Raw genomic sequence first — 10,413 nt, forward strand, 5'->3', positions numbered from 1 at the left:
ATATTTTTTAGAAAATGCGCCACATTTATATTTTTGAATGAAAATTTTTACATTTTTTCAATAATTATAGTTGAAAGTTAAAGTAAGAATAAAAAAACTGATAGAAAAATTTAAAATCTTCCATTTATCAAATTAATTTTAAAATCATTTTTCATTATTTCTCTAAACACATAAAATTGTGATTTATCTTTAGTTTCAGTATGATTCCAAAGATGAGAAATATATTGAGTAGAGGCTGATGGTAAACTTGAAGTATATCTACCAAATACTTTATTTCTATTTCCAATTAACTCATCTCCTAAAAAACATATTATTAGCAATTTTTTTAAACATAATCTTTATTTTTCCATAAATTATTAATTTTTTTATTTGTTTGAATTATTTTTTTAATCTAAACAAACCCGTACTAAAAATAGTTACAACGAATTTTCCTTCTGGTTTTTTATCATCGTTCAACTCTTGAAGTAATTTGGAATATTCAATAGATTGATATGTATAATTATTTGCATTAATACATTCATTTGAATACTGACCATCTCCTGGCCAAAATCCATTCTAAAAAAAATAGTATAATTAAAACATTTTTTCAGATATACCTTTTTATTACAACTTGGTGTTTCGTAAAAAAATGGATTTATACAAAAACAAAGTCCATAGTTAGCACCTGATATAGCTATAAATGTATTAACTTTGTTACCTAAATATTCTCCAATATCGCATACATCTAAACATGAATTAAAAATTATTAATTTTAATTTACCATTATTTTCATTAATTATTCCACCTTTAATAGCTTTTCTAGTTAAAGTTACTCCTATAGAATGAGATACAATATTAACATATTTACATTTGGTATATTCAAGAACTGCTAAAATAAATCTTCTTATTTTTTTTACAAAATTACAACTAAAAGTTTTTTTCAAAGCATTATTAACATTTCTATCACCCCAAGTTATTCCATATAATTCAGCTTTAGTATAACCATTATCTAAAAATATTTTTAAATGTGAATTCCATCCTGATCCGTAGGGTGTTCCATTATTTAAAGCACCATCACTATTTCCATGAATAAAAATAACAGGTATTTTTTTTACAGTATAACTAAAATATTCTTTTCCGCCAAAACTTCCAATATTTTCAAAATCTTTAGATTCAAAATCATCATCACTATATCCATTTTTATTTAACCATAATTTAAAATCCATTGATATTGGTCCAACCAAAAGTTGAAAAAGACCAATATTTACAAGTAAGAATACAGGTATTATTTGTTTAAACATTCTTAGTTTAAATAAAATTTAAAAAAAAAGTTTTACATAAATTTAATATGACAAATTTCATTAAAGATATTTGTTTATATATAAACCCTAATTAAGATTTTCTCTGAAAATAAAATTCTCTTGATATTTATTTGAAGACGTCATATTAAACCTATCTTTAATAATTAACTGAAATTTTATTATTAATTTCAATAATTTATGTTCTATTTATCTCTTGGAACTTTGATATAATTAAAAATCATTTGCAAATTTCTATTATAATTATAAAAATAAATTTTTTCAGTTTGATATTTAATTCTAAAGTTTATGACATTATCATAGCAAAAAAACTGCAATGACAATATTGATAATCAAACTCATTATTAATTTAAATTGTCTTTGTGCTACTTCAAAGATTTGCTATTACTTATGTATAATTATGCTTTTCTTTTATTAATTACTGTGCGTCATTAATTAACGTTTTTTTTCTAAAATAAATTAACTTTTAATTCAATTCCTTAAGGTACTGGAAAAAAAACTAAAGAATATCATTTACCTATTTTATTTTAAAAATAAAATTTAATAATTTTTGTTATTTTAATAAAGATTAAATAAAAGTTTTCTAACTTTTTAATAAATATTCTTTTAAAAACAATATAATTTTTCAAGCATTATTTTGACAAAAAAAAACAATCATAAAAAAACATTTGAAAGATATACCATTTTAAGTTATAATTTTATTAAAACTTTTTAATAATTATTAAAAATATAATTTTACTAAATTATAATATTTATTTGATATGCTAATACATTTAACTTTTTTTAAAAAAGATTTACAAAAATAATAAAAAATCATATAAATAAAAAATAAACTGTTATTGAAAGTTCTAATTTTATGTATACAATTTATAATTATTATATAAAATGTATAATAATATTATTTAAAGAAATTCCATTTACTTTTTTTAAAAGTTTTTTTTTATCAATTTTAATGTAGAAATTTAAACATAAGTACTAGTATTAATATAACTTTGATTGTTATTTAAAAAAACAATCACTCTACTTAGAATGATTTTTTAATTTATTTCAAATATTTTTTAAATTTCACAATAAATTATTTCATTAAATTATATTTTTTTTACCATCTACAAAAATATTAATTAAAATAAAAATATATTTATTATATATACTCAAAATTCTCTAACTGATAAAAAAAATTTAGAAATAAAATGCAAATTAATAAATATAACTTACTTATCTTCAAAATTTTTTTCTATTTTTTTAAAAAAATTAAAAATTATTATTCAAAGTATGTGATTATGTTAGAAATAATTGCAGCTTATTAAAACAAGGTTTTTTACAGAGATAAATATCAGTAATGATTATTGTATAAAAAAATTATTAAAATAAAGATTATAACAATTACTATTTTTAAACAAATATTGAATTAATTAATTTTTTCTAAACGTAAAAATTGTAAACATATTATCTTTTTTATTTATCACATATGTTATAAATTATTATTTATTAATAAAAAAGTTTATTTTATAATCATAAGCTATACACATTCATGAAGTGTAATTAAGTTTGTTCTGATAATATTATTTTATAAAAAAAACTTCTAATTTTACTGATGTAAATAAAAATATCTATACACTAATTGGAAAGTTGGTTAAATTTATTAATTATTTAAAGCATACATAAATAGTTTACAATATAAAAATAAATTAATTTAATGCACATAAAAGGTATTATTATATATGATTATATACAAACCCATAAGTGAAACGTTTTCTTATATTAGCTACAAGTAAAACACCATCATTATTTGTACTAAATAAAGGTTTTTGGGCAAAACGAAAGGAAAGTGGTTGATCCTTAAGAATCTTTTCATACTCCTTCCTATCTTGTTTTTTAATAAAGTGAAAACGAAAAAGAGGAAATACATAAGCATGTTGAATCGAAATGAGTCTATCACAATGATTGTAAACTTTTTCATAAATATTAGAAAATAATTTCTTGTCACTTTCAAAAGTATCTACTGATGGAAGATAAACAATTGGCTTTCCATTATAACTGGAAAAAATTACAAAATAATGATAATAATTTAATATTAAAAACTTACTCAGTAAATGCTTTTATTTCATTGGTATCAACGAAAATCATAAACTTATAAGACTCAATTATTTTTTTAGCACAATCATCATAAAAAACTATCGATACACCATTAATCTGAAAAAAAAATTTTGTTGATATCTTTTTATAACATATGTTATTACCTTTTTCTCTTTTAATAATTTTTCCATATCCAAAAAATGTGAAGTAAGATGTCTACTTATTGCAGTTGGAAATTTTGTTATAACAATTTTCTGACCGTCTATAAAAAATGATATTAACAACTAAATAAATTAAAATATTATACTTACTTGGCATAGAAACACATTTTCCGTATTCTTTATAACGTTGAAACCTTTGAATGAGAATTGTTGAAAAAACATTAAAACAAAAAAGAGAAATTCTTCGAGATGAGTACAATTTTTTAAGATTAACTGTCATAAAATGTATATCTCCTTCCAATTCAGCTTCAAATGAAGTATTTAAAATTGTGAGATCATCATTTGTATCAGTCTCATTAAATGTTGTGGAATCGAAACCTCGTGTAATCATATCTTCTCACCTACAATATATTTTATCAAAATAAAAAAAATATTAATATTTAGTGATGGCGCCAAAAAACAATGTCATTAGAAAATTTTAATATTACAATTTGTTTTGGTGGTAATCCCATAATCAACTGTATCAAAGTATCACTAAAAATAATTTTTTTAAAACGTAACAATTATTAAATTTTAATTGGAGAAATAGTAATTGGCTTAGTACTATAAATTTTCGAAATAATTTTGTTAACAATAAGACAAGATTAGTTAATTTTGATGCAATGTGATAATGTAAAAAACCAACAAAACAATACCTTCTAATAAAATTCTACACTAGTAAATGACATAAAGAGTAATTGTAAATCAGACAATAATTATTAAAAACGATTACTTAAAAAATATTCAAAAAATTTCTGGAATATTCTTTTTGATTAAGAGGATTTATATTTTAAAAAAAATTCAAATTAGGTATAAAAAAGCTAAAAATTATTTAAAGTGATATTTTAATATAAAAAATTGTTAAGATTGCGAAAATATTACAAACAGATTATTTAAAAAAATTAATTAAACGACGAAAAATACCTATTTTCTAATCTATCTAGCACGTTTAGTGGTTCCAAAACACTCAAAAAATAATCATTTGGTGCATCTGAGACTTACGAAAATTTTATAAATTTGTCAGCTGCAACTGATTCACGCTGAAATTGAAAAATGTTTTGATAATATTTGGTACAACTAATATTTGTTTTTTGAGTGTACTTACGTTTGTAATTTTGATTCATTACAATTAATCTAATTTTATTTATAATATGTTCATGATTAATTAAAAATTTATATATTTTTTCAATATTATGCTTTAGGTCAAAGAGATATATTTGAACCAATTGTAAATCTTGAAAAATATTGAATATTTTCCTATAAAAACGATTGCTTTTAAACTAAACTTTAAAGATGAAACGAATGAAACTAGTCCAATGGTAATATAATAAGTTTCAGTTGAGATATAAAAAAGTCAGAAACAATAAATAGTTTATAAAAATTTCATCCCTTTGGTATATCTCGTTTCAAATTGGAAATAAATAGAAACCATTTTCTGGATTCGATTACAAATAAATTTTTATGCGTAGGTTACTTCAAAATATTTCTATATCATCAATAGTTATTGAGATATAAAAAAATGATGACAATAGATTAGGCGCGCAAAAATACCAAAAACTGTATCTCAAGAACAGGTGATATTTGAAAAATATTTTTAACGTAGACTATAGCGTAAAAGTCTTAAGAAATCCAGCGCATCTAATTTCATGTTTTTTGAAGCTCATTTACTTGAGTTATGATGTTTCGTACTTCAAACTTTTCAAGATACAATTTACATCATATCTTGAAATTAAGAAGTCTTATAAAGACGAGACTAGTCTCATTCGATTTCTTACAAAAAAATGATCTAGAATAGTTGGTTTAATTTTAATATTTCTAACTAGATCATCAAAGTCGGATTTTTTCAAAAAATATTCCCCACTTTCGCCTCTTACTTTAACTCATCACAACTCCTCAAATTTTGTTTTTGATATAGCCTTGATTATATTCAAAATTAATTATTTTTCAAGGGCTATCAAATGAGTATAATTTCATTTTGAAATTCAAAAAAAAAGTTTTTTTTTTTTATCACTTATGCCTAAGGTCAAAGTGAATATATATTTGATCAATAGTGAATCTCTGAAATGATTAAAGATTTTTTACACAAACAATTTTTTTAAGACCAATATTAAAAAAAAATCCAAATAAAGCTAGTCTTATGATAATATGATAAGCTTTAGTTAAGATATATAAAGTCGATACCAATATATATATATATATTTTGAAAAATTTTTTGCCTTTTACTATATCTTGTTTCAGAATAGAGATGAAAACAAGCGAGATTCTGGATTCGATTACTAATTGATTTTCATATAAAATATGCGTTCAAAATATTTCTATATCACCAATAGTTATTGAGATATAAAAAAATGATGACAATAGATTAGGCGCGCAAAAATACCAGAAACTGTATCTCAAGAACAGCTGATATTTGAAAAATATTTTCAACGTAGACTATAGCTTAAAAGTTTCAAGGAATCCAGCGCATCTGGTTTCATGTTTTTAGGAGCTCATTTACTTGAGTTATGATGTTTCGAACTTCAAACTTTTCAAGATGCAATTTACGTCATATCTTGAAATTAAAAAGTCCTATGAAGACGAGACTAGTCTCATTCGATTTCTTACAAAAAAATGATCTAGAATAGTTGGTTTAATTTTAATATTTCTAACTAAATCATCAAAGTCGGATTTTTTCAAAAAATATTCCCCACTTTCGCCTCTTACTTTAACTCATCACAACTCCTCAAATTTTGTTTTTGATATAGCCTTGATTATATTCAAAATTAATCATTTTTCATGGGCTATCAGATGAATACAATTTCATTTTGAAATTCCAAAAAAAAGTTTTTTTTTTTTTATCACTTATGCCTAAGGTCAATATAAATATATATTTGATCAATGGTGAATCTCTGAAATGATTAAAGATATTTTTACACAAACAATTTTTTTAAGATCAATATTAAAAGAAAAATCCAAATAAAGCTAGTCTTATGATAATATGATAAGTTTTAGTTAAGATAAATAAAGTCGATACCAATATATATATATATATATATATATATATTTTGAAAAATTTTTTGCCTTTTGCTATGCATCGTTTCAAAATAGAGATGAAAACAAGCGAGATTCTGGATTCGATTACTAATTGATTTTCAAATAAAATATGCGTTCAAAATATTTTTATATCTTCAATAGTTACTGAGATATAAAAAAATGATGACAATAGATTAGGCGCGCAAAAATACCAGAGGTTGTATCTCAAGAACAGTTGATATTTTGAAAATATTTTCAACGTAGACTATAGCTTAAAAGTTCCAAGGAATCCAGCGCATCTGATTTCATGATTCTAGGAGCCCATTTACTTGAGTTATGATGTTTCGTACTTCAAACTTTTCAAAATATACTTTTCATCATATCTTGAAATTAAGAAGTCCTATAAAGACGAGACTAGTCTCATTCGATTTCTCACAAAAAAATGATCTAGAATAGTTGGTTTAATTTTAATATTTCTAATTAGATCATCGAAGTCAGATTTGTTCAAAAAATATTCCCCACTTTCGCCTCTTACTTTGACTCGTCACAACTTCTCAAGATTTGTTTTTGATATAGCCTTGATTATATTCAAAATTAATTATTTTTCAAGGGCTATCAAATGAGTATAATTTCATTTTGAAATTCAAAAAAAAAGTTTTTTTTTTTTATCACTTATGCCTAAGGTCAAAGTGAATATATTTGAACCAATTGTGAAACATTGAAAACATTGAAGTTATTAATGTGGAGATAATTTGTTCTGGACTACCTTTTGAAAAAGAATTCAATGAAACTAATATGGTAATATGATAAGTTCACCTGAGATATAAAAGGATCAGAAACAATGAATATTTAACAAAAAAATATCAGTCTTTTGCTATATCTCACTTCAAAATAGAGATGATTACAATCTACTTTCTGGATTCGTTTACTAATTAGTTTTTCATAAAAGATCTACGTTTAAACTATTTTTATATGTCTAACAGTTATTAAGATATAAACAATTATGGTAATAAATTAAATGCACAAAATATCAGAAATTGTATCTCAAAAACAGTTCACATTTTTAATCATCTTCAACATAGACTATAGTTTTAAAGTTTTAACAAGTCTAGCACATTTATTTTATTGTTTTATAAGCTTATTCATTTGAATTGTGAGTCTTGTACATGTAAATTTTTCAACATACATTTTTTATTATTTCCTGAATTCAATAAATGGTGCAACGATAAAATTAAGTTTAATTGACTTCTAAAATAAATTGATTTAAAATAGCTGTAGTATTTTTATATTTCTAATTACATTATGGATGTCAGATTTTTTTTAAAAAATATTCCTCACATTTATAAAATAGTCGTGATGCACTTGACATTTACAAAAATTTTATGAATTTGTCAGTTTCAATTGACTTACGTTGTGATTTAAAAATGTTTTGATAATATTATATAGCCGACTTTTATTTTTGGAAGGTAAAATTAATGAAATAAAAGAACATGCTAAAATAGTATTAGAAGTATAATCACATTAAATTTTAATTTTTTTTAGTATTAAAAACAAGACGACATTATTGTTTTCTTATTATATATTATTGTAAGAAATTTACAAAAAAAAATTATTATCTCAGTTATCATTATTTTATGTTAATCCCTTTTACAGTTAATAGTTTTCTGTTTTATTACAAAATTGTTTATTTTACTAATAAAATTAACTTTTTTTAAACATTTATGTTAAATTAATTTTTTTTTACTTTTTTATATTTATTTTGTTTTAAGAATCTACACCACAATATTTACAATATGTACAAAATAAATTTTTATATTTTTACGTATAAGCTAATTTTTATAAATTAAAAGAATAAGAGAACTTCAAAAATTGTCTGTATTTTTTAATACGTTTATAAAAGCATCTTTTGGAACTTGAATCTTCCCAAGGTTTTTCATTTTTTCTTTTCCTTTTTTTTGATGACTTAATTTTTTGTTAAGTCTTTCCATTCCACCACCACCAAAATTTCCTTTTAATAATTGAGTAAAATCTTTTTTCCATGGTTTAATCGTTGCATTATAAACTGGTTTTGTTGAATTTCCTAAAGTTGCTTTAATGTTAACTTCATATTGTTGTTTTGGTATTTCTTCTTTTAACTTATTTACAATAACTTTTGCTCGATTCTTAGCCATAGGTAAGGGTACAACTAATGAAAATTCATTAATTTCTTTATCATTAATAGAAATTCCTAATTTTGTAAGTTGTATTTCATCATATCCATCTAACTCGTAGTCAAATGAAGCATATCCACTGGTTAAATATTTTATTTTTTCAAAAAATCCTGTTACAACTTCAGCTAATGGCATTCTCCAAATTATTAACATTCTATCCTCATCTATAGATTTTACTTCACCTTTTTTACCACGTTTTTCATAACATATTAAATTAATTGTAGACATGTACTCATTTGGAACTAAAATTGTAAGATTAATCATAGGTTCCAAAAATCTTTTAACATCTGTATGTTCAGGGAATGTAGAAACATCCATTATAGTAACAACTCCTTGTCCCTTATATCGCTTTTTACGAACAGTTTCATTATCTATTATTTCAGCTTTAAATTCAACATTTGGAGCTGTTAAAATAACATTTTCATCATATTCTTGGTTTAATCTAGCGCTAAAAACTTCCATATGAAGAAAACCAAGAAAACCAACTTTCCATCCTAAACCAAGAGCGGGTGAAGAGTCAGTAGTTATAGTAACAGATGGATCATTCAAACATAATCTTTCAACGGCTAATTTAAGATTTTCGTAATTAGAAGTTTCAACAGGATACAATCCAGCATATATTGTAGGTTTAATAGGTTTAAAAACTTCAATGTTTTTTATGGGTTCTGGAGATGTAGGATCAAATAATGTTTCTCCAATAGTAGCCTCTTTAACTGTTTTCATATTACATATAATATAACCAACTTGGCCTGCATAAAGAGCCTGGCATGGAACCATATCTGGATGCATAACACCAACTTCGACAACTTCATAAGATTTATTATTATTTAAAGAATGTATCTTTTGTCCTTTACTTATTGAACCATTTTTAACAAGTATTAAAGGAATAGCTCCTCGAAATTGTTCATACCATGAATCAAAAATTAATCCCTCAAAAGGAGCTTCTCGATTTCCAGAAGGTGATGGAAGTCTATCAATAATAGTATCCAACACATTTGATACATTTAATCCTGATTTTGCAGATACATGAATTATTTCTTTTTCATCTATATCAAATAATAATTTTAATTCATTTTGTACCTTAAATAAAAAAAAATATATATATTTAAAAAAATTTATTCTAACCTTTTTAACATTTGCTGTTTTCAAATCAACTTTATTTATAACAGGAATCATAGAAAGATCTCTTTCAAAGGCTAACCAAAAATTTGAAATTGTTTGTGCTTGAACACCTTGATTTGCAGCAACAAGTAAAACAATACCATTACATGCTGCTAAACTTCTAGCAACTTCAAAACTAAAATCTACATGTCCTGGTGTGTCAATTAAATTAATAAGATAATCTTTATATATCATTGAGCATGTTTGTGCTTTTACTGTTATACCACGTTCCTTTTCGATCTGTAATTTATCAAGAACTTGTGATATCTTAATATTTGAATCAACAACATTTGCTAACTGTAATATCCTATCAGCTAATGTACTTTTTCCATGATCTACATGAGCAACTATACCAAAATTACGAATCTTTTTAGGAATAAATTCATCTAATGAAGATAATTTGGCAGGATCATTACTCCTTATTATTTTTCTACCTAAAGATTTTACTTGTTTCAT

General features: G+C 23.1%; 3 protein-coding genes across 3 annotated transcripts; all 3 read right to left on the minus strand.

The window, feature by feature from the left end:
• Positions 1-110: 110 nt before the first annotated feature.
• Positions 111-1,280, minus strand: SRAE_1000015400 (Lipase EstA/Esterase EstB family-containing protein; the record flags this gene model as incomplete). The annotated part of the gene is made up of 4 exons (XM_024646954.1): positions 111-298; positions 402-555; positions 597-724; positions 761-1,280. 4 exons carry the CDS (start codon positions 1,278-1,280, stop codon positions 111-113), a joined length of 990 nt encoding a protein of 329 aa, XP_024501080.1.
• A 1,733-nt stretch (positions 1,281-3,013) lies between these two features.
• On the minus strand, positions 3,014-3,926 carry SRAE_1000015500 (Hypothetical protein; the record flags this gene model as incomplete). The annotated part of the gene is made up of 4 exons (XM_024646955.1): positions 3,014-3,335; positions 3,385-3,491; positions 3,539-3,636; positions 3,686-3,926. The coding sequence occupies 4 exons, from the start codon at positions 3,924-3,926 to the stop codon at positions 3,014-3,016; spliced, it is 768 nt and encodes a 255-aa protein (XP_024501081.1).
• A 4,522-nt stretch (positions 3,927-8,448) lies between these two features.
• SRAE_1000015600 (Translation factor waclaw, mitochondrial) lies at positions 8,449-10,413 on the minus strand (the record flags this gene model as incomplete). The annotated part of the gene is made up of 2 exons (XM_024646956.1): positions 8,449-9,876; positions 9,922-10,413. 2 exons carry the CDS (start codon positions 10,411-10,413, stop codon positions 8,449-8,451), a joined length of 1,920 nt encoding a protein of 639 aa, XP_024501082.1.

Source organism: Strongyloides ratti (genome assembly GCF_001040885.1).
Source record: "Strongyloides ratti genome assembly S_ratti_ED321, chromosome : 1".
Classification (NCBI taxonomy): Eukaryota; Metazoa; Nematoda; class Chromadorea; order Rhabditida; family Strongyloididae; genus Strongyloides; species Strongyloides ratti.